General features: G+C 34.8%; 1 protein-coding gene across 3 annotated transcripts in view; it reads left to right on the top strand.

Moving 5' to 3' along the window:
* Nucleotides 1–25732, top strand: part of LOC149556441 (WD-40 repeat family protein / beige-like protein) — a 161453-nt gene that overhangs the window by 104604 nt on the left and 31117 nt on the right. For all 3 annotated transcript variants that reach the window (XM_089830752.1, XM_089830749.1, XM_089830750.1), the window contains 6 exons: nucleotides 14054–14138; nucleotides 14485–14679; nucleotides 17687–18226; nucleotides 18322–18465; nucleotides 18614–19129; nucleotides 19729–19880. In XM_089830752.1, the coding sequence (XP_089686878.1) occupies nucleotides 14054–14138; nucleotides 14485–14679; nucleotides 17687–18226; nucleotides 18322–18465; nucleotides 18614–19129; nucleotides 19729–19880 (1632 nt within the window). The remainder of the gene's footprint in view (nucleotides 1–14053; nucleotides 14139–14484; nucleotides 14680–17686; nucleotides 18227–18321; nucleotides 18466–18613; nucleotides 19130–19728; nucleotides 19881–25732) is intronic.

Here is a 25732-nt window from a genome sequence, read left to right as displayed (position 1 = left end):
GCTAATATTACATTTTTCCATCCATTTAACATTTTGCTTCATCCACGTGTTCTTTCTTCTGCCCAGCCTTTCTTCCATGATCAATTCTTTGGCCAACGATGATTTTCCATGCTTGGATTTTTGGTTTTCTTGTAGTGCAGCTAGTGTTGGTCTTCCGGGTTGGTGTTAGTAGAATCAAAGTGGTATTTCAATGTTGCCAATGTGTTTATCACCGAATTTGCAAATCTAGGCTAGGAATCAAATTTGGATTTGGATCGGATCCAGATTCATGAAACGATTCGTGCCGAATTAACACAGGGTCTGGATTTGATCTTGTGGGTCCGCTTGGATGATCCACGGATCCAGACGGACCCACAGGATCAAATCCGAACCCTGTGTGAATTTGGAATGATTTTGAATTGGTCATGAACCCATGTGGACCTGGGAGAATCCAATGTGAATCTACTTGGATCTCAGGGACCTGCAAGCCAAACTTGGAATAAGTACACACAAATCCACATATATAATTTAGATATATTTTAATATATAATGCATATATATACATACAAGCACATGCACACAAATATGCACACACACACACACACACTCACAAATCCATACAAATCATAATGGGGAAGAATTTTTACTAATTATGAATCTGATTCTCATACTCAAACCTATCCCTGAATCCAATTTAAAAACTTAGGTTTAGACAAATCAATTGTTACATACCAATTTTTGGCTCAATTTTAAATGTTCCTTTATAGATGTCAAGGCTTCATGCGAAGTTGAGTAATTGGTTAAATTAGTTATTCGTTATAGTTTCATGTGAAAGTGAAGTGTTGGTTATTTGTTGTGATTTCATGGAAAATGGAATATTGGTCAATCGTTATGGCGATATATGAATTGGAAATGGATGGCTAATATGAATTTATGCTATGGTAATTTTGACTTTGTAAAATGATGAGCAATATGTTGTTACTAAGATAAATTTTCACTTGAACGTGACGAAGGGGCAAGCATTGCTAGAGAAGGAATTGGGCATGGGGGTAGCACCTACCGTTGGGGTGAATAGGTATGATTAAACAGGTAAATAGTAAACAGTTGGGTAAGCAAGAGTATACAATGGACGACCATGAGCTAACTAGTCAACATATATCATTAAATAATAAAAGAAAAATCACTAAGCATTAACAAAATTTGTTTCCTTTATAATTTGAGAACCTTCTATTGTGTAAAGCATGTCTTAATATAATGACATCAGGATACCTATATATACTCATACATGTACATACATATATATGTATATGTGCGCAAGTCACTTAAGATGTATGTGCCTATTTTGAATGTATACATAAAATTTATATGTTTAGGACTTACGCATGTATGCATGTATGTGTACATACACATGAGTATAGGTAAGTATGATGATGTCCCTATATTAAAACATTAAGAGGGTGAAACTAGTACTATTTTCCACCTCGACTATGGATTAATATTATTTCATGATCGACCATATTTTTTTAATTCTCCTTTGGGCCTTATATTCTTCGATGGCCCTTTTTAAGTTAAAAAAAAAGAATGTTGCCAAGTATTTGTTGTTGGCCATTGTTTTCTTGCAACTCTTGTGCCACCTTTCCATCTTGCTCTTGCTTGTAACCGAGCATGCAAGGGAGCGCCTCATATTTTTACAATGTTTTGTTCATCTTTGGCGACTATTCTTCACATTTTCTCAAGTTACTTGTTTTGCTCGGCAATCGTTTCTCCTTATAGCCGCTTAGCTCAGCAATTCCCACCATGCAAGATCCTTGTTTCACAATCACAGTTTTAGACAACCAGTTTATTGTATAATTGCTATCTTCAGCAACATATATTTTGTGAGCACAATCTGTACACTTTCGTGAGCCAAGTTAGAGCTTTGCATACTCTCTACAAGTGCTAAAAGCCAGACATCACATCGTTCCTCTACCGCAAGGAGGCAATACTTATTCTGGTCATGCAATTCTCCATTCTAATACTTTGTTCTTCTCAATTCAGTACATGAAGTTCTCAATTTTCAGTTGGAAAAGGAGAGTGATAATAACACAAAAAGAGTCTAATTCGGAAGTGAATCTATTTGCTTATTCATGATTGGCGGAGTCCAAATATAAGAATTAAAGAACATTTTTCTTTGTGATCTTTCTCAGAATTTGTTTAAAAAGAATTCTTTACCGTGCAAGTTTATATAGTTGCATCTCTCATATGCCTCTGAGATAAGCGACTACACTCTCAGGAAGAGCCACCAAGTAATTTTTACAAAGCAATATATATATCTTTATTAAGACATAAGCCGGTTGGGCTGAATACAAATGGCTGTGATTATATACTATGCAAAAAGGGTCACCCCCAGGAATTCATCAAGGATGACCAGTAAGGCGGAGATGAAGGGAGTGAATCGATAATCAATGAATAGTGGGCTAATCCTGCAAGATACAGATAATGAAATCGGTACCTAAAAAAATTAATGAATGTAAGAAAATCAAATAATTGAGTCAACTCATGGTAGTCCATTGTATAGGTCTTGTTGTCTAGTTGAGTGGTGGGTTGACACTCTAACACAAGATGTTCAGTGGCAGGATAGTGGTGTCCCAAGCCTAATTCTAGGGTAGAGAGGGCCTTTCTTAGTAGAGATTGTGTGGGGATACTTAAGGGTCTACGGTTGGGAGGTTAAGCCCTTGTCAATGCTTCTCTCCATCAGATGCCAAGACTTGCATAAGACAAAGATATGATTTGCATTCAAATATCTTCTAGTAACAAGTATTTTACTTTATGAATTTGCAATTTCAAGTTGAACATATGATAGATGGTTAATATCACTTATTCAATTATTCTGTTATAGCCGGTGGTTCTCTTCCATCTAAATTTGTAAGGTAGTTGTAAAACTACCTTCATGTGAAAATGAAAGGTAACGTATCTTTATGTCCATTAAGTAATGGTTAGTTATGATGGCAGCTATAGATATTGCATTTGTTGGTTAAATGCTCTTCCAAATGTTGGTTAAGGCAATTCAGTTAAATTGTTATAACTGTTGATCTCTTTCATATGAACATGTAAAATAACTGTTATAAACGCCTTCTCATCTTCATGGATAGGAAAAATAACTGTGTTCAATAATATGATAGTTGATATTTAAGGCTGGAAAAAAGGGGTTGTCACATCAATGGAGATTACGGACACTTCCTAGAGGTGTTATCAGAAGCAATTTCAGAAAGGTACCATTTTTAGTAGTGGCCATTTTTAGCACTTCCTATTTATAGTAAAATTTAGTGCACATACTACTTTTGGAAGTTGCTATTATCAGAAAGTTGGCCAACCTCTATTTCTCCAACAGGGTAATATTTCATATTTGGATGTTGTGTGAAGTTTTTCAATATGTTTTAATTTTAATCACCTAAGTCTCCTATATTGTCACTTTATGACTCAAGCGACTTGTGCCCCTTGGCCTAGTAATACAATTTTGCTTTTAAAATGGGGCCTTTTGACATCCAAAGTGAGAGAAGAAAATTAATATTTTTAAAAGAATGAGGTCTTTAATGTTTGGAAGATAAAAAAAGCGATTTATTTATCCCACATGACTTGGTGAAGAGGATCGACCCACATGGAAAAAGTATAAATTAGACTTAAGAGCTCATTTGAGGGTGGTTGTGTTTTTGGATATCATTATGCTGTTGGTTTGGTGGGAACTTCTACTTCTTGGTTTGTGAGGACCACATCTCATGCAGGCAACATTCTAAATGCTGTTGAGAGATACAGTATGGAAAATCACTTGGTGCTATCATACAAGAAGCACAGTTGTATTCGTTGATCATATAGAGTTCTGATTTGTGGAATTAGGGAGGAGGTTGTTGCGAACTTGTGGGACTGACTTGTTGCTGGCTATACTTCTTCCATTGGTGATAGGGCATACACTGGAGTTTGAAGGCATACGTGTGTATTTTTTTGTCGCCCTTTCTTTGCTTTTCTGATTTGCTACAGACAGCTATAACTTGGAGGCATTCTTGGGAAGACACCTAGGATTTCTGGGAGTTGAATGAGTTGGTTTTAACTGCTATAGCATTTATCACTGATTTCCAACAACTGATTTGTGCATCTGTACATTTGTAATGTGTTCTGAACAGCTCCATTTCATATTTGCTGTGTACTTCAGATTTATACTTGCTTCGAGTTGAGAGTTGAGAGGGGAAGATATCGATTGTATTTTTTTCATTTTGACACATCCTCATGTAAACAATTACAATGCTGAGATACATTTATTATTTATCATTTTTTTGCATTATAGTGTATTATTTGACTTTGAAACTATGAAGTTTCAAATTTTGAGTGTTTGAGGATTATATGACATGTATTGTTTGAATTATGACAAATTGATTGTCAAAGTAGACTTTTATGTTCTCTAAATGCATTATTTTTGGGTTGCGGAGTCAAGTTTGAGTCCGAGTATTTATGTTATGGTCATTCCTATTAATGTCAATCTTATGTGATCTTTTGATTAGTCATTGGCCATTCTCGCTAGCATATTTCCACTCCACGTATAAAAGTAACTCATCCAGTCCCACCATTTGATTATTTTATAGAAAAAACTTTAGCCTAGCACTTAAAGATATTATTAATTGTATCTCCCAAGTTACATTGGGCTAGTATGCTCATCTATACTTCTTATATCCTAATCCATAAACATGTTAATTAGTTACTAGCTAAATAGAGTAAATGTAATAAGCTTTCTAAACCAAGAATAAATGTAATCTCTCAACTATTGTATTCATGCATAGATAGTTCAACTTCAATTCATTCATCAATAAAGCATAGTCCTTAGCAAATGGTGCTCACTTTCAAAGACCTCACATTGTACACATGTGAGTAGTCATTCTTTGATACTCTTTTATTTATTTGGTTATTATTCGAAATTTTAGTAGTATTATCTATCAGACGAGACTTGCCATATCAAAGTGGTTGATATCATAGTTTGATCTATCTATTCTAAATATAGATCAATCTTCTCTTAGTCTGAAATATCCCAAATTGGATATTTACTCGATTTTTCCTCAAAATATATTCAGAACTAAAACATAGGCAGAAGTATTTACAAAACAACAATAGAAACCCATAGATTCTCCAATAGATATAAACCTGTTCTTTCTAAATAATATTTAGGATTCAAGCATATAGAAATGCATTACAAATCAATAGTATAAAATCCGTAAACTCTCATAAAACTCCTCCGAACATGTTATTGCATTATACAACAGCAATACAATAACCAGCATTCAAAATCCAATCTTAAATACAGTTTTACAGTCAGATGGAATACTAAGAGAAGAACTTGTAAGCGCATATGAGACACCTGAAGTGACCTCTCCACGGACAATGGATTTGCGTTCATTGTCTGCTAGCATGAGGGGCTACATCCTCACATTGGTTGAAAGTTGAAGCTTTCCGAATAACTCTCGCAAGAGAGAACTAAAATCTAAATCATGAGTCAAGCATGCCAAATGAATGAGTCTCTTCTCATTTTATCTTCACAGTTGTGACTCTTCGACTCCCTTCCTGGCTTTTCATCTTATCTCTCCTTGTCCTTTTTAGCCCACTTTATAATATTAAATTGACCTTTTATAATTTGAGTCCAAACTCTCCAAGTCAATTTTAACATTATATAAAATTGTCTTTAACTTTTCTAATGTCCCAAAAAGGGGACGTTAAATAGTCTTTCACAATTATATATTTAGATAATGTACTAGGATTTAGCAAGCAAGCCATCAATCCTTGGGGCTTTAGGTCTTCCACATTTCCTATTTGCCAATGGATCTTTAACATTAAGAGATCTTCTAAATTTGGACCAAAAGAAAAGCTCATCCCCCTTCCACATGATACCTTTGGCCCGTTTCTTGTCTTCTTTGATTCAATCATGTTATAGTCCCAAGTACAAATCCAAGGGACTCTAGGGAGATTAGAAGTTAATAAGCTCCATAGGGTCGATCTTTCTCTATAATTATTAGGAGCAAAAAGTGAACAAAGACCAAATGATTTGTCTGCTACTTTCAAAATAATCCAATCTACTCAATTACCGGGTGAAGGCTTTAAGACATCAACATGTTGAATACACTTAGGATTGATAAGAAATACAATTCTTCCCTTACCTGTATTATGTTGTGAAATGAATGGTTTCGCATCATGCCAAAACAAATTCAACATAGATTGAGCATGAAGCTAGTAACTTTGACCTCCTGAAGGCAAAGGAAAGCAATATTCTGTTTGGCTCTACAATTTTTGTTACCACATATCTCTTGTTTGGCATCTCAAGACCCCTCATGTTCCAACTACAAAAATTTAAATTCATTCATTCATGAGGGGAGGATACTTCTTTGATTCTTGTAGAGTCTATCAAAGCATTTAGGAATAATCCATTTTCCTGAAGGCTTTTTGTGCAAACTATATTTTGGGTTAGTACTCGTATGTCCCAATTGCTTTGCAGGGGGGCTAGCTAATATGATTTCCTTTCTTGTAATATTGTTAGAGGAAGAGATGCTCTTCTCCAAATGTATCTAGGGCATTGAAACCCATTAGCATACTTGATGCCATAATTTATCTTATTCTTGCATCTTTCTGTTGTATAGGATCAAGTGCCAACTGTTGGGCAGTTTTCTTATGACAACTAGAATTAGAACTTTATTCTACTTGATGAACATGTTGGATAATGTAGATAGTTGATTTCTCAACTGGGATGAGAATCAACGCCTCAAAGAGTGGGTCTAAAAGGGACCTTTTAGCTTTGCCCAAGCTTGATCACTGAACAATCCTTGTTCCCTTTAAGAGGGGGAGAAGGAAAATCGTTCATCTCAATATCCACAATTTCAGTTTGTTCACCTTGATATTTATTACTATCATTGTTTGCAGGATTGTATTTATCCCCTGTTGGGATATGTTTTGGAGGAGGTTCTGTTTCTTTCGGCACATTATTATTAGTTTGGGAAGAGCCAACTAGTTTAGGCTAAATACTCGGGCAGTCTTTCTTGAAATGTCCATTTCTTTTGCAATAAAAGAAACCATTTGGATTTCCCAACAATTCAATATCCCAAGGTAAATTGATATCTTCCATGCTTAGATCAATTTTGTTAGGGATATCAACATTTGGGTCTAGGGCAGTTAACATCCTAGCCTTCATGTAAGGCAAGGTGATCTCTTCAATCTGGATAACACTCCTAATGGGCTTTAAAAATTTGTGGCAAGAATCTTCAATATTCCCCTTGCAAGCTTTTAGCCTCAAGTCCATTAGGGGAGGATCTTTTGACGGCTGCTTTAAGGTTTCCTTTCGTGGACCAAGGGAGAGCCCTAAATAGGAACCCCCTCACATTCCAAAATTCCTTTTTGATCACTCTTTTGTGCATGGAGTGCACTTTAAGCATAACAACAATCTTTTTGGAGCATTCAACAAAAATTAACATAGACATCCATGTTTTTCCTGAAGTCAAAGAAATCCATTCATCGATTTTTTTTCTAGGAGGGAGTAAATTGGCATCCCAAATCCAGACAAGTAAACAAAATAGCAATATTTTTCAATCCCGACCATTCATTCTCAATGGCTTGAACTATCTTCTAACTAGGAGAAATAGTAAGAACCTTCGTTATCCACTTCTCATCTGTCAGTGTTTCTATTCTGGATGAAGCCTCTATTTCCCTATCACATCTGCTTTGATCCTAGAAGTCCTTCGGTCACCACTTTAGATTCTCTAGCCACTAAAACTCCTCCATCGAAGGCTACTGAAGGTGTACATTAAAAATCACTGCAATCTGTAACAAGGGCTTCAAGGTATGAAGTTTTCTTCTCTTTATCTTCTATGACAAACTTAACTTCTTACCCAACATTATCTTTTTGTTTTTGTTTTTAACACCATCCTCTCCCTCATTAATGTCTCCCATGAGTTGAACTGACCTAGGGGATACTTATCAAAGCTGAATTAATTATGTCGGATGTGAGGCTGTGGTGAGGCTTATGTCAAGGGTTATGCAAGATAAAAGAAGTGAAGCACAAAAAAAAGAAAACAAAGAAAACAAAGGCAACAACTGCACAAAAGAAATAAAGAGGAATGGAGAGAAGCAATCTGCCCTGAAGGAAAGCAAGCTGAAGACAGACACAAGAACATTACTCTACGTCAATGGCAAAAGACCACTGGCCTCCTTAGAGTACTTTCCAGTTATAATAAATTTATATATTTTTAACTAAAGTCAAAAGAGTATCTTAATTTAGGTGGGGCCAGTCCTAAGTTGTACTGAAAGTGACACACAAAATCACTATTGACACGGTGTCTTGAGACACCATTTTGACACATTTAGCAAGATGACTTAATATGAGAAACTGCCTAATCAAAAGCCAAACTTTCTTTTATCTTGGGTACAAATACTATTATCGCTAATACATGTACAGCACATAACATTAGTTTTCCATCTAAAATGATGCAATGAACTTTGATTATAATAGTGCTGAATTGACATGTCTTATCAATTTCAATTTGAGGATAATTTTCTTGGGATGCAAAATTCACATTTTTGTACAAGTAATCCCTTGATTTGTACATACTCATTTAATATGGCATTCTTGGTTGGTTCCCTGATAGGCTGCAGCAAATATTCAGACTGATATTTAACAATTACAATGCCTAAAATGAACAGAATGATGGAAGGAACCTGGAAGTAGATGGTGCAGTGATTTGCTGATGAAATGATAGCCCTCCCAACCTTTAAACAGCGAGGGTGAACAAGAAACTCAATGCAACACTGTTTGCGTACTGTAGCAGCACTATTCACGGCACTGTAGCAAAAACACTATTCATGTGTACTGTAGCAAAACACTATTCGTGCGCACTGTTGCAAAATCACTATTCACACACACTGTAGCAAAATCACTATTCACGCACACTTTAGCAAAATCACTATTCATGCGTACTGTAGCAACTACTGACCTGAACTTTAGAGCTCTCTTCTACTATCTGCGAACTCACCAATAAATTCCACTGTGTTTTCCTAAATGAAACACCTGATAATCTTCCTGACTGTGTCTTTCAACAGCAAAGAGAATGCTAGCAAAAAGGGATTTCGTCCTCCAAGCCCAACAATTAGATTTCCCGGAAATCCAATAGCATAATAGTAATACCATCCAAGCATGCCTCAACTCATTCCAGCCAAGAGAATATAAAGTCCTTAACGATGTCAACTTCATTTACATAAGCAATGTGGTATAAATGGGAAACACCTTTTTAAAACAACTTTATAATAAAGTGACTTAATTGATAAGTATTTTATTTAATTATCACTTTATAATAAAGCATTGCTTTATAATAAAGTAAATTAACTTCGGCATTAAAATCGTATAAGAGTCGAACTCAGAATGCCATGTATGATAGCTCGTCGAAAAGAGCTCAACCAAATCCACCAAGCCGAACATTGGAAATTTCCATATCACTTGACTCCCATTGACTTAATAAAAATAGTAACTTTTGAAAATACTGCCAAATGAGCTCTCTAATCGTGTCATTAGCCTACTGAAGCTCCTATCATAGGCTGATCTACCGACCCTGACGGTCACATTAAGTCGGGGACATTACACTATTAATCTTATACTAGTGCCTTCCTTGGCATATGATTGTGTAAGATTTGGCTATGGACATAGCCACCCAAGATCTAGAGGCCTAATAGAAAACACAGTAACAAGAGAGAATCAATACGAGGAGAATAAATTGTATTCTCACCAAAAATGCAATAAAATAACTGAATTAATTGAATTGACTGAATTTACTTCATTGAATATGACAAAGGAGATCCCTTTGTTAAGTAGGTCAAGGTGAGACATAGGAATGCAGAAGAGAATGACAAATGTCTTAATCTTATACAAGATATATAAATGATAACTTATCCCACATAAGGTGGAAAAGTGAAACTGTCATGTGTTCGCTAAAGGTGGATCACCTCTTAGGTAGAAAAGGAGCTTGTGCAACATGTTTGCTAAAGGTGGAAAGTTGATAACATGATAAGTTGATTTAGGGTGGAAGTCCCACTTAAAGTGGAAAAGTGATAATGTGACAACACCATTGAAAATGGGAATATTCCTATGTGGACCCTATGTAAACTTAAGTACATATGTGTTTTAGAACCTAGGAGAAGAACTTACTAAGTACAACATTTAAACGAACCAACAGATTCGCTTTCCCTAGAAACTACATTTGATCGTGTACTTCCTTTCTTTTGATAAAGGTTCTTTATATTGATACAAAGGCAAATTACAAAAAAACTTGTGTTTCACAGATTTTCCAAGGTGGGGATGGCAAGGGAGGCTTTTCTAGGATAGGTGTGCAAGAGGCCAATTATTAGGGGACATCAGGTGTAACATACGAATTTTCATAACCAAATTTTAATCTCAAATTAATCTAATGTCATCATTTGACATGACAATGATTTCTACCAACTGAAAGAAACTCTTTAAAATCTATCTTACATATTCAACTGAATTCACGAGAAACAAAAAGAGATATTTATGTATTGCTAACAATTTAACCATTTCTAATTGTTCAACTGAAAATAAAGTAACGACTAATTATATCAATTGAAAAGCTTATTCATCATAAAAGTAAATGTTTTCTCCATCTTGAAATGAAATTAGCTATCTATTTTTTTTATAGAGGTAAAAGGTGAAAGGAACATACAGTAATAACAAAGAATCTCTTTAACTTGTTGTCCAAGCCTCGACATTGGTGAGAGGGGAAGCATTGACATAGGCTTAACCTCCTAACCACGGACCATTACTTATCCCCACACATCCTAATTTAATAGAATGGCCCTCCCTACCTCGAGATCAGGCTTGGGATGTTCATATGTCCAGCCATCTAAGTAATCAGGCGGGTTGAAGTCCCAACAGTTATTCTCCAAAAGAACTGAAGCATTTGGACAATCAACAAAGATCACATATTTGGAACATCTGCCTAATTTCTACTTTGGCGAAGGATTTCAAATTGGGTCTACAAACCCGATCTCCACCACTTGACTTGACAACATTTACATAATTGGAACATGCATGAACAATTGTAGTTTTAAACTTATTATTTATTTAATCTGATGCCATTCTTATTGTGTAGGCTCTCTACACCTCCTCACCATTTTTAGGCTACCATGCCAGTGATTCCTAGGTGCTTCACGAGTCTATATTCATGGCATTGCTTTACACCTTCGTCACCTATAATGGCATCATTGCCTGGCGAAATCCTCGGTGTTATGATTTCATGATATCATTTTCACCTTTGTGAGATATAAATGGATGTAAATAAATCTTAGCTGAGATAATTGTTTATGCATGATTGATACACTATCCTGGCTAAAAAGCATCAATAATATATTTGGCAGATTCCATGTTTTTAAATCTATTTAATATCCCTTGAATTCGGTCTGAAATAAATAGGCATCGGTGTTATGGATTCTATGTATCAATGGCACAAAAGATATACGATTGGTACATTAATATGAAAAGAAAATAGAAAACGGATTCGACAAAATATAAGTTGTATTCCGTATGAATTACATCAGACTTAGCATAAGAAAGAATACAAAATAAATCATGTTACGGCAGTAGTCTTACGTGACACCTCTTATTATATCTTGGAATGCTCTGTGATCAGGAGAAAGGATTCCACTTCTTGTTTTGATTCCCACAGCAAGGTATGTGAAGGAAATATGGAGAAAGAATGGTAGAAGCACTAATATCAGTCGGAAATTCATCTCAGTCGTTTGAGAGCAACTGATAGCAGAGAATATGAAGGAAGAAAGAGTGTTTGATACGATTATGAGGCTCTACTAAAAAGAAGAAGCTTAACTCTATGGCTCCCTTCAGTTACAAGAATTCATTCGAAAGCCATTCAAATCGATAAAAGAGAAAAGAAAAGGAGGGAAAGAAAGAAAGAAAATAAGAAGTTAAAGAATTATTATTTATTATTTTATTATTATTATGATTCTTATCTATGCTCATGTATATGTATTGATAAGGTGGCATCATTAGATTATAATTTATAATGTATTGGTGTTAACTTATTTTTATATCCATATGTTCGTATTTGAGAGTGTATAATAATGATTAAATAATAAATTCTTTGACAATTCTTTTAAAGGTATAAATTATGTTTAATTTATTTTATTTATTATAATGTTTCTTTTATAGCTCATGCGTGTTCCACCATGTAACATATTGTCAAATCCTAGTAACCTTGCCAGAGTGGTCTTAGGTCAAACTTGTTGATTCTGATGACTGGACCATTTGATCATCCCCTTCCAATGACCCCGTTTAGCAATGCTTCCCCTCTCTTCAGTCTTCTTCTTGTAATCACTCAAACAAACATTCTTGCCAATACATTAATTCAAGATATATTAATTGTCAATTCAAAACCATTGCCAATCATCTAGTTACCGTTAGAGATTTCATCAACGTCTAAATGACTAACTCATTCAATACAACATATATAATTCAACTAACTCGTTTCACATGATTAGGAAGAAATAAATTCATACAATGGCTATAATTAACTAACTCATTTCACATGATCAGGAAGAAATAAATTGATACAACGGCTATAATTAACTAACTTGCTTCACATGATAAGGAAGAAATAAATTAATACAATGGCTATAATTCAACTAACTCACTTCACATGATAACCAACAGCTATGTTCAAATTAAAATTTAGGGCAAAAATTTGGGATGTAACATTAGGGCCTGGAAATGAAAATAATAAGGAAAAAAAAATCGGGAATTTCAGCTATCCATATAAAATCATGCAAATTATAGAGCTAGCAAATAACATTCGTGAATTGGCAATTCACGTGAATGTTGACGTGCAAATTACCAATTTTTCATTGCTTCAGTTGTTAATGTGCATATATGTAATATATAAATTGCAACAAAATGCCCATATTCTACAAGTGACAACTACAAAATGACTAATGAAAGTTGGAAAAAGAAAATCATGGGATTTAATAATTGATACCTGCGTCAGTAATATTATATTCTTGAATTTGTTGACAACATGACAACTCTTCTGTCAACATAGTTGGCTTCATCTGCTATGTAGAGTCATCCGTTTGGTACTCTGAATAAAATGTAACAATGCTGCTGGACTCTTTTAATCTCGCAAGGACTGCAAAGCTAAACTAAATTGTCCCGGTTAAGAGTCGTGTGAACTTTCATATTTCGTTTGCTGCATTCATTTGGGCTTCATTATGTAGTGCATATTCACCATTGAATTTCAGAAAGTCATATCACTGCCAGTAAAATAAACGATAGTAAATTATAGCATTTATAATGCAGCTATTCATATTCATGTGGATCAGTCTGGGTATAGGCTGAATTACTTGACAGTTTTATTATAAATTTTCTAAATTCATTTTGAACTAAGAACATTTATAAGCTATAGTCCTTTCCTCCTCATTTTGTATGTTTTTAAAGTACAAAATTGCACTTTTTGCAAGCTGGGCTGTGGGGAATGGCTAGCCATGTCTAGAACAGTTAGAGGATGTCAAGGCATCTCATGGTTGTCCCCTGCCATTTTTGAGGTGTACGAGAAATGCTTCACTTTTTTATTGTAGGGGACAGTCATGGGGACATATCCTACCCATTGCCATTCCTCTATGTCCATGGTTTGGTAGTGGTTGGAAATACCCTGGGGATGAATGCTTGTGTAATACAGTAAATACCTATAAATGGCTATTACAGAGAACTTTGTAAAGCCACTAGTAGTAGTATAGAAGGTATTATACATAGACCTGTGAAAACATAGAGATATAAAATAAGTTTAAGAGCTATAGGAAAATTGCCAGTACATCAGTTTTTATCTTTTTGAATTTTTTTAACTGAAGTCATTTAGCTTTTCTAAGGAAACTGGAAGTTGAAAATTTTGAAAATTGACAAAACTTCTAATTGTAAGTATTTGTGATGCTAAATAGTGCTTGTAGAATTTCAGTTTATGTTGATTCTTATAGCTCGTTGGTTTTGTTCTCACTGCAACAGCGTACTCAATCCAGTTCTGACCATGCCAATATCGGAGTCAAGAAGACAGAGAGTTCTTGTTTCTGGGTGCATTCTTTATGCCGAGGTTAGTTACCTTTATCTATTAAAGGAACTTGTTAAAACATTTGTGTATGGAGGATTTAGTAAAGAGAAGGAACTAAAGAATACTGTGCATGATATGCAAATGATACATTTATCTTCAAACACAGTACAATGCTTTTTGTTGACATATCACAAAATGTATATGGTCATTACAAAAATATAACTGTTCTAAAGTATTGCATGCTTTTGCAATTTTGTTCCACTGCATGAAAATATGATTTCTTAGTACCTTTCTGTTTGGTGGTTCCTTTGCTCCATAGAGAATGGTTGCGTTCTACTATATTCAATCTCTTTATTGAATTATAGGAACTAATTTGTTTGTATTTCAGATATGGCATGCAGTTTCTGCAGACAGGAGACCTCTTCGCAAGCAATACCTAGAGATAATATTACCTCCTTTTATTGCCCTTCTCAGACGTTGGAGGCCACTTCTATCTGGCATTCATGAGCTTACTGATCCAGATGGCTTCAATCCTCTTGCTGTAGATGATCGTGCATTGGCAGCAGATGCACTCCCCCTTGAGGTATCTCTCATCTTCGACAATTGTCTTATTGCTACTTTACAAATCACATCATAATTTCTGTTCCACTCAAATAACGGTCTATAAAAAGCAATCTGAACATCAAAGTTTCTACTGCCGTGTATGATAAGCAGTGAAGGATGACTGGATATGGCTCAAACATTAAGATATGTGAGAGTACCTTCTTCATTAACTTCATGAAAATAATGCACTAAGAAATGGAATCAACTTTGGAAGCTTAGTGAGAATTGAAATGACAAAAAATGAAATTAGTTTTTGAAAGTTATAATATAAGAATACACCAAATTGATCTCAAATATTACCCGATTCATCAAGGAGAATCAAGTGGATAGGATCCTAAATAAATTTATCAGTCAAATTAGGAATATGATAGAACAAAGAAGTCTAAATGTGTACTGTTAAGTAGGCATAAAAGCAAGGTGTCTTTGCAAAAATTCCAATGTTTTCTATTTACAGAGTATAAATTTCATGGATTATGGACATACACATACAGAAATCCCATTGGTCTATCTCCAACATTTGATTAAATGTGTCCTGGTAACTTGATCCTTGGACTTATATCGAGAAATATTTCTGACTTTAATATTGCAATACTGTTGCCTGGTTTCATTTGTTGCTGTCTTTTTTTAGATTCTAATCAGATAAATTTCAAATTTGATGGTATCTTCCCTTTCAGCTGAGAATTATTCATCTCAGTTGTCAACTGATTATACTATTTGACTGCATATCTTTGTAAATTATCCTTGTTCATTAATGCTGGTTGATATATTCTTAATAAGTCAATCCAATGTCTGAGTTGAAAATTGTTTCTTGGCACATGTAATAATCATTTCTTGCAACGCATCGATAAATTGTGAGCCTCTCATCGGAGAGGTCTTGGGTTCAAATCTACTTGAGATTAACATATAATAATAATTAATCTTAACAATAATAATAAATAATCTAGGGTTTGGCCGATCACCTATTAAAAAAAACAAAAAACGAAAAATCATTTCTTGCACAATGCAAAATATGCTTATGCCTTGAACTAGGGGGAGAAAAAAGAAAAATTGCCTACAAAAGTTTGGAATTGACTCTTTTTTCAAGTTACTCAAAAATCAAACGGAAGAAATGGGAATCCCACTTTAATTCAGTCAATAGATATAAATAATTTCCGGAGAAGCAATTAGCTAGATGCGGAGCAAAGCTTGTGGGAAAATACACAAACAAATCTGCTCTGTTTTGTTTTAGCAAAATCTTGCCTCCATCAAGGGGTGTTAAAATCCTGAAATTCTCTGAAATATTCTTTATACAACAGCTTAAGAACTAAAATAATGAGGTGTATCCATTCTCTCAAGCTAACTAGAACATTCAAATCTTTATTGGCCTTTTTAGGTCACTTTCTGAAAGTCATTTATTTGTAGAAACTTGCAAAATACGAATTCATGACTGGCAGATTGCCTGCACAAGCCGTTTAATATTTTACTTTTCTTTTTCAGTTTCAGTGAAGAAATTTATGGTAGTATATCTAAAGCTCATTGTTCCTTCTTTCTATCGAGTGACATGAGATATCTTTTGGTTGTAAATACTTGGAAGCTAAAAAACCACAATATATCTGGTTACACCTTAACAACAATGGCAGAATGGAGCAGATTGTGAAGGCATGGGTTTATTAACAGAAACCCCTTATTTTAGATTTGACGACAAATCACATGTCAAATTATCAATATTTAATAATAGTTTTAATATTACTTAATGCCTTTTAAGGTAATAAAAAACAAAAAACAAAAAATAGCAATTGGTAATTGGTAAGAACTATCTAATAATTGTTTGCATGTGCTATGTTATTCATTTTAATACTGTGAAAAAATAATACAGCTTTTCAATTAAAAATAAAATGGCCATCTCTAAACTATAGTAACTTAGATAGTTATTAAGAATGAAATTCAAAGATAAAGTAAATGATTTGTGTCTGGCTTTTTATGACTTATCACATTGCTATTAAACAGCACTAGTATAGATATTTTTAAATACATCTATCTAAAAACTGCTGATAGTTATTTTAAAACATCTATCTTAAAGACACCAAAAGATATCACTCTTTAGGTTCCCATATTGAAATTGTCACATAGGATGGTACTTTCATGCCACAATGTATTAAAAAGGAACAAGGAGCTTTAGATAATGGTTTACGATTATTACCATAGCACTGATGTTAGATAGCATGGTCATATCCAGAATTAAACTAAACTGAAAACTGATCAATGATAAGCCAATAACCTGTATAGTTGTTGAATTTGGTTGAGGTAAATAATAGAAAGCCTTAGTATTGATCATACTGAAGGATTAAAAAACAATGTGCTGCTGTTTAGGCATGCTTATGATCCAAAGTACAGCTATATATGGAAGAAATTCTGAGGTTCAGAATGAAACTAAACTGAAATTGATCAATGACAAAATTCAATCAAGGACCCATATAGTTGTTGGAATGATTGAGGGGAATGATAGAACGCCTTAGTACTGATCATAGTGAAGCATTAAGAAAACAATGCAATTTTATTTAGTTATGTTTATATTCTTAAGTACAGCTGCATTTAGAGATAACTCTAGTGGTAGCACTAACATTGGTGAGACTTTAGCTTCTCTCTATATGGAAAGGTTGAGTAGCAGGACATCCATAATAACCATTATCTCTTTCTATATATGCAATGACACCCTTTTGGCTGTAGTAATATCATATAAGCTTTTTAATTGTCATAGCCAATAACAATAGTCAAAGGTATATTTAATCTTCTGAAGATTTTCTCTAATGTGTCGTCATCTCATCCTGATTGGCATGGAGACATTTGATTATATTTTAATTGCTTCTATCATACTGTCTCAGAAAGGTTCAATTATTAGTATTTAATGCTCTTTCTCCCCATCATATGATTTGATTTAGCATCATTTTATCATGATTTGATATTTTATAGAATGAGAAGTTGAGTTGGAAAAGATGTAATCTTTTCAGGCTGCTTTGGCTTTCATATCTCCTGGTTGGGCTTCTGCATTTGCTTCTCCTCCAGCTGCAATGGCATTAGCAATGGCAGCTGCTGGTGCAGGTGGCGAGGTGATACCATCCAAAAACACACAAATGAAACGTGAGAATTCGGTATTTGAACGTAAAACATCAAAGTTACGCAGCTTTTATAGCTTTCAGACAGCTCCTGATTCACCAGGAAGATCTCAACCAGCACCGAAGGATAAGGCAGGTGCAAAAGCTGCAGCTTTAGCAGCTGCACGGGATCTTGAGCGTAATGCCAAAATAGGTTCTGGTAGAGGTCTTAGTGCTATAGCGATGGCAACAGCAGCACAGAGGAGGAGTATTAGTGACCGGGAAAGAGTAAGGAGATGGAATATTTATGAAGCAATGTCAAATGCATGGTTGGAATGCTTTCAGTCTGGTGGTGTGGGACTGGCTTCAGAAAAGGATTTTTCTGTTCTTGCATCAAAATATATGGAAAACTTGGTGGCAATGGTCAGTCTAGCAAGAAACATGCAACAGAAAGAGGTAGGCAAATATTAATTCTCTGGCCTAAACCAGTTTCCTTGGGTGCCAATTTTTCTATTCAATCAAGTTTTAGTGTTTAACAATATCATATACAGGTTGAAAGGCGGGCTTTAGTTGCTAGTGCTGATTTGCAACGGGCAAAAGTTGGTTCACATGCATGGCGTAGACTTGTCCGCTTCTTGATTGAGCAGGATGCACTTTTTGGACAGATGGGTTACCATTTGGGTCACCCAGAGCGCGTAGGTTTTAATATGCTTTTATGTCACTTTTTTGACAGCAATATTTAATGCATTGCTTCGCTGTATTGTATTTCATTGTTGATTTTTCTCTTGTGTGCATTCATTCATTTAGTATTTAAAGAATTTACTGAAATCATATTTTAATCAGGTATTTTGGAAGCTGGATTTTATTGAAAACTCTCTCAGAATGCGGAAGCGTCTAAAGAGATACTATAAAGGAACATCACATGTAGGAGCTGCTGCAAATTATGAACACCCTAAACTTGCATGTGACAATGATAACAATAAAGATTCTGTTATGGATGCTGAAAATTCATTGGTAGCCACTCTTCCAGCTAGCACCTCAATTTTGGTTCCGGAGAAAAGTGTGCTTGATGAATGCCATGATGATGAAGGGAATAGGAGTGATTTGGAACCTTATGAGGATAAAAAGGATGATTTAGAGCATGATTTTGTAGCATCAGAAAGTGTTTTTCAAGAGTCAGAGTATTTGAAAGAAGAGCCAGGCAAACTTTGTGCAAGAGAGATGTCTGCCAATGCTGAATCACCAAATTTTGGTACAACACTGGTTGGTTCTGTGGTGATGGAAGTTGATGAAAAGATACTGCTAGAAGTTCCAGCAATGATGGTTCAACCGTTGAGATTGATGAGTGGAAGATTTCAAGTAATATCACTGATTCTTTCTGGTTGCAAGTTCTTTTGATTCAGCATATGCTCCTGTTATTTATTGAGATTTGGATTTGGGAAATTGTTGAACTAGACCATATTGTAATAATAAAAGTAGTAATATTAGAAAGAAAGTAGTACTTTGGCTAGATTTTCATTCGTTCCTTTAGCTCTTTAGCTATGGCTGTTATATAGAGCAGGGAGATTGAATTTTAGAGTGTATCAACAATTGTGCTTAGTTTTTTCCTTATTTTCAGTCATTAAAATGAGAACTTAGTTTTCTGCTTAACATTTCTCTTTAATTTCTATGTTACATTTCTCTTTAATTTCTATGTTGGAGTGAAAACTCTTTGCTTCTATTTTATGAAATAATTTCAATCTCAGTTGTAAGGAAGGCATTATAATCATGTTTTTTGATGTTAGGTTAAGGCAAGGCAATGCCAAGACAGCTTAGAGATTTTTGAAAATGTGTTGCCAATTTTGTGATTCTTTTCTTAAAATTTAGTCTAATGTGGATTTCTTACAAACTTTAGTGACATAGGAGTTTTCAAAGCAACATATGAATTTAGATGCTCACTAATGGCTTTGTTATTTCAGGTGACTAGTAAGCGGATTAATTTTATTGTAGATGACACAGTTGATGTGGGGGATGGGTGCAATGGAGAATCTGGTGCAACGATAGAGAACAAAAATGGAGGAAGAGATCGAAGTTGGTCAATTTCTGCTCTTCATGAAGTTTATAGTCGAAGGTACTTTCTGAGTTGTTTTGTTTGCTGGTACCTTGATTTTTGTAAGGGCATTTCAAATCATTTTTCTAAAATTACAGATATGGAATCAATGTAGTTGTTTCAATGGTAACTCATGATATTTAACTGTATAATTTGCACCCTTTGGGCACATGATTGCATTGAGAATACACATGCAATCCTTCTAGTATAAAGTTATATATTATACTGCTTTACGCCTTGCAGATTCCTCTTGGAATAAAAGAATTATAGTAGGGATCTGTATGAAAATGCAAGAACTTCTTATAATTTCCTTTTATAGGTATTTTAATGTAGCATTCTGCTCTTAAAAAAAAGCGTAAACGTACAAAGGATGCTGAAGGACCACAAATATAGAGTATATATAGAGGATATACTGCAATACTATTCAACCATACATCCTGACGTCATGAAGAAGGGATACAATGTGGTAATTTGTACCTAGTGCAATCAAATACATAAGTAGTAATAAAAGAATTATTTAGTAGTGCTATACACAGATCTAATAAAATGCAATAAAATTTCCTTTAACCCCTTAACCACAAAATCGTGTAACGACAATGTCTTAGTCTTTAATAATAGTATGATGCTCCTATTCTGAGATAAAAGTGCAATATTTGGAAGAGAAAGTTCTCAAGTGAATGCAATAAGATTAGTTCCTTGGTTGAATCTTCAGTCTCAACTCAGCTAAGTGGTCCTAAACTGTCCTTGGTGCTCTAGGTTTAAGTATGTCTTTAATGATAGTGTAGCATGAGGTCAGGAGCGATGCATGTTGTGCATATTAATTATGTGCAACGTTCTCAAAGTTAGATTGAACATTGAATTATTGTAAATTGTTGAGATATTTTGAACTATAGTATACAAATTAATAATCTAAACGTTATGCCATGAATATTGTCTATAATTTTCTAAATCACGTGGACTTTTTATAACTGCCTTCATGCAGCGTCTTGGTTTCCAAGGATGGTATGCTAAGTTTGAATGATTTTATCATGTTGAAAATAGGAGTGGTATATTCTTGTGCATCTCTTGAAATGAACGTCAAATTGGTGAGTGTACTATGTTTTTTGGTGCTTAAAGTAAAAATTCATCTAGTCTTAGCATTATATTCTTGTCAATTGTAATAATTGTATGAAAAGATACCCAATACTGCTTGTTGAACACTAGCTTGTGTTTGTAGTAGAATCGTCCATTTTTCATGAAAAAGCTAAATGCTAAGTTCTAAATGGCTCATGCTTGGTCATTGATAGGGAATTGAAGTTAATGATATGTACATCATAATGCTGATAAGAAGACGTGCTTTTTTATGATAGGCATGTGTGAGTGTTTCGGATTTTGTTAGGGAAACTATATATAGGAAAGATAAATTAATGACAAATGTGTCAAAGAAGGGTTCATTAGAAGCCATCATTAAAGAGACAAAAATAGTTGGAAGGTGTATCTGCCGGCATTAATCAGATATTGTTTTTGATGGGTGCATGTTTGTAAATGCTAAATAGTGTTGTCTGCTATTTTGTTTTCACAAAATTGGGCAACCCTACACAATTTTTCATGAATTTGTAGTTTAAATTCTCTAAGATAGGTATTCTTAAGATGTTTTTCAGAGACAATCAATTATACCTTGATTTGGCCTTAGTTTCTCGTCTCATAGATCCCATTTTCAAAGATTTTCCTCAAAAGCTTTTTTGGCATTTCTTGCAAAACTAGGTTTTTCTTTCCTGACTGCAAGTGCTTGATTTTTGAAAATCTTGAAACTTTGATTGATTTTTCTTGTTTCGTTTGTTAGTTTTCATTTTTCTTTTTGTCCTAGGTTTCTTGCTTTTTGAATCTTGATTGTTTTGAGTTATTGCAGGCTTAATGCATGATAAATTCTAAGAGAAAGTAAAGAGTAAAGGTACTTGCAAGTGGGGTTTTAAAGTTTGATTGGAAGTCATCTTCTTTGTTTAAAACTTGTAGTATGAGATCAAAAGTCCAAAGGCTTTTGAAGTCGTATGTTGGGATTTTTCAGAGTCAATACAAGTAATTTTCATATGCACTTTTATGGAAAAGACGAACCCCAACATTGCATTTGCAATATTGTTTCTAACAAGGAATGTATGACAAGTTCATCTATAAGTCATAATGCATGTAATTGGGCTTTTAAAGTCCAATAACGTGCCGTCTTGAAAACATCTATACTTGCAAATAATGAAGTAAGTCCTAGCTAAACGCCCAGTTACCATTTTTTCTAGGCATTATAAGTATTCTGATACTACTATCAGGATTTAACTATCTAGTTTTTGAGTCAAACTCGTTGACCCATGTTTCATGAGTAGTGATTCACATGAATCCATCTCTTAGGAAAATTAATGGAACTCTTAGCACTCATTAGATCTAGGTGATGCTCACAAAGGTAAAACACCGAGCCTCTCGGGAGGTCACCCATCCCAGTATTACTCCAGCTTGAGCGCGCTTAACTACGGAGTTTCCTCCATGGTTAAACCCACCCTGCTTGCAACCCCATTTGCAAAACCTTGACCAAGTGTTGTGTCTTAGAAGTCATTCATTAAAGTTTGTTTTAGCAGTTGCAACATTGTTTATAAAGACTGATTTAGGGTATATATGGCAAACACAAAGTGTTATATGCTTGTATTTTCAAATACAAAACACGTTTTTGTATAGAATTGCCGTTTTTGTGCAAGAATGCAAGTCAACTTGTAACGCTTGATAAATACCCCGATTTGGAGGTTGAAAGAGTCTTTGGAGTTGCTACATTCAAGCCTTTTGGTTTTCAATCTTTTCCATTTGTCAAGGAAATCTCAAGTGTCTGAAAATGCATTGATTGTAGAAGGGATTTGGTCAAATTTTATTTGCCAATATTGCTGCTATTTGAAGATTTTTCCTTAGACTGAAAGCAAGGATTTTGTGATTTTCTTCAAGTTCAAGGTAACATTCTCATTGCATTTTTGGTTTTTCCCAAGAAGTTTGGCTTTCTTTATTTACATTCGTTCTTCATTTTCGAAAATTATTGTGTGAAGCTTTATCCTCTTTGGTGTAAAATGTCTAGTGTTTTGTTTTGGTTTTGTATATACGTTTGTGTTTGTGTTTTTACAAAAGCCTTTTCAGTTTTGTATAGTTTCTTGAGTTTGCAAGTTTGAGTGTATTGTTTTCAAAACAATACAAGTTCTTCCCAAAAAATGATGCAAGAAGAGATGCAAGTTTCCCTCCCAAAGCAAATGCTTCAAGAATACATGTTCTTATCCACTTGTGATCGGATTAAAAAACCCCGATTGTGAGTTCATTTTGCCAAAGAAAAGCTAAGTTATTCCCCTACTTACAATCAAACTTTATAAACCCAATTATAAGTGTTTTTCAAGCATTAATGAATACTCTTTCCTACTTGTGGTTGGACTTTAAAATCCTGATTGCAAGCAATGGACCTTCCCAAATACACTTGTAATTGGATTTAAAAACTCCAATTACAATTAAGAAAGTTCTCTTGTATATATATGCATTTGCACACCATTTTGATACCAAATGCTTGTGTCTCATTCATGTGCACAGCCTAGAAAAAACCCCAAAACTCATCTTTTCCCTCATTTCAAAAGTTGATTTCATCCATTTTTCATGTCCCATTGCTTGAAAAGCTTCTATTCATATTCTTAGGCATACCCTTCCAGGTCTGTAAAGTTTGAGGCTTTAACAATGTTTTATGGATTTGTTGGTGTCTCATGAAGATGTACTAACTCTATGAAATGTTCATATTGCAAAACTCATTTTTCCCTCATTTCAAAAGCTGATTTCATCCATTTCTCATGTCCTATTGCTTGAAAACCTTTTGTTCATATTCTTACACATACCTTTCCAGGTCTGCAAACTTTGAGGCTTTAACAATGTCTTATGGATTTGTTGGTGTCTCAGATGTACTCACTCTATGAATTTTCCATATTGCGGCCTCGTCATCCATACGTTTGCTTGCTATATCGGAAGAGCCAATCTCTCCCAAAGGCAAGAAAAAGATGAAGTACAAATATTATAAGTACCAAAATCCCTTTCCACCTTTACAAGTGACTACTTCTATTGATGAAATCAAAGATATGGAGATAGAACATGTTGACATGTCTGATTTCTTCAAATGATTTGAAACATCTACAAAGAAAGAGATGGTGGTCCTCATTTAGAGAAACATACATCTCTTCTCTACATTCCCGGTGGCTGCCTTGGAACCTGAATTTGTATTGGCATGTGCACAACACTTTGATTACAAATCTAAAACCATCAAGGGTGATGGAAACATTATTAGCAAACTGGATCTGGACATAATTGACAAAATCTTCAAAATTCTGCCTATTCTAGTATTTATAGATATATCAGGCTATGAAGAGGTGGAATGACAACAAACGAGAATGTATAAGGTTCATGAATGAGAATTGGTTGGTGACTAAGAGAACTTGTTTTTTTAGATGGTCAAAGTTGAACAAACTTCTATGAGGAGATCAATGATTCAATCACTCTTCTCAATAGGATTGTGGGCCTAAGGTAATCTAGTGTATTTGAACCATAGTTCCAAGAATCACGGTGATTCATGCAATTCACACGATTCGATTCAAGCCAAACGATTTTTTGTGAATCGGTGAATTGAATCAGCGATAAAGGGTTTATGAAATAAGTTGCTCACTAAATTTCAAGGGTTATTTAAATTTGCCAATTCGTGGGCGATTCGATTCTGATTCATGGATTCACTATTCGATTCGGCCTTGCTGATTCAAACCCGATTCCGATTCTTGTTACTTTGATTTGAACATTGAATGCGCATGTTCATTTCTCTAATTGTGAGGTCTAAACAAAAGTTCTTTTGGGGTGAGATCATCGACGATGCCTTGTGCAAGCAATTGGCTTGTGTTCCTAATACTCGTTCTTTCTACATTGTGGCCTCTTTTGGACTGTCTTTCAACCAAGGGTGATAGATTGTTGGCTCTAGTTTGGGAATATTATGAGCTGACATTGAGGCTTAGTAGGGTGCATTACAAAAGAGCGCATGATGCCTTCTACGGACATTAAATTTGTCTTTTTGACAAAATATTTATGACAAGGCGAGTGTCTGATGCAACTTGGATGAAGGTAAACGAGTATGGATGCATGTTTGGGTAGTTTTCAAACTTAAAATACCCGAGGGTTGGTTGCTACTAGAGTGAGCCCAACATACTCCCACAGTATCCCATCGATAGGATCATTCAGCTCCATGGTTGTCTAGGCATATTAGTCTAGACAACACATAACTAGAGTTGACATCTCTTCATAGAATCCACTTTGGATTGCAAGGTATGCTTTGGTCACTATTCCGAAAGCAAAGTGCATGGAAATTGAACTAAAAGAGATCTTGAAGTTCAAATCCAAGAAACACTTTGACTACCAAGGGATGAACAAAAAAATCAAGAGAAGCTTTACACATGTTCATCGCCTTGAGGACATTTGAATTGACTTGTACATGGAAGTGGATATAAGGAGGATGTATTACTTTAGGTTGACCTTGAAGCAAATTATCGATTTCGATTTGACTTAGATTCCTGAGGTTGCGGAGGATGATGATGACATCCTTGATCCTGAGTAGCATGAGTGTCAAGTTGAGAAACTCCCCATTTTGCTTGTTCCATGGTCACCCAAGGAGAGCATGTCTATCGTTGATAGGCCCCAACCTATTTTAGCCAATACCAATGCATGGTTAAAGACAAGGGGCATAAAAACTATCAAAATCAAACTTGGAAAAGCTTTTGATATTGCTGGTTCACTTGGGCGCGAATTAAAGATTGTAGGTAAGGGTAAAGATGGTGCTTTATCATCAGTGATTGTTGGGATTC

This window comes from Cupressus sempervirens, chromosome 5 (assembly GCF_028749045.1).
Source record: "Cupressus sempervirens isolate cs-2001-9-10 chromosome 5, ASM2874904v1, whole genome shotgun sequence".
Classification (NCBI taxonomy): domain Eukaryota; kingdom Viridiplantae; phylum Streptophyta; class Pinopsida; order Cupressales; family Cupressaceae; genus Cupressus; species Cupressus sempervirens.
The sequence above is the reverse complement of the archived record's forward strand: the minus strand, read 5'-3'. Positions and strand labels throughout refer to the sequence as shown.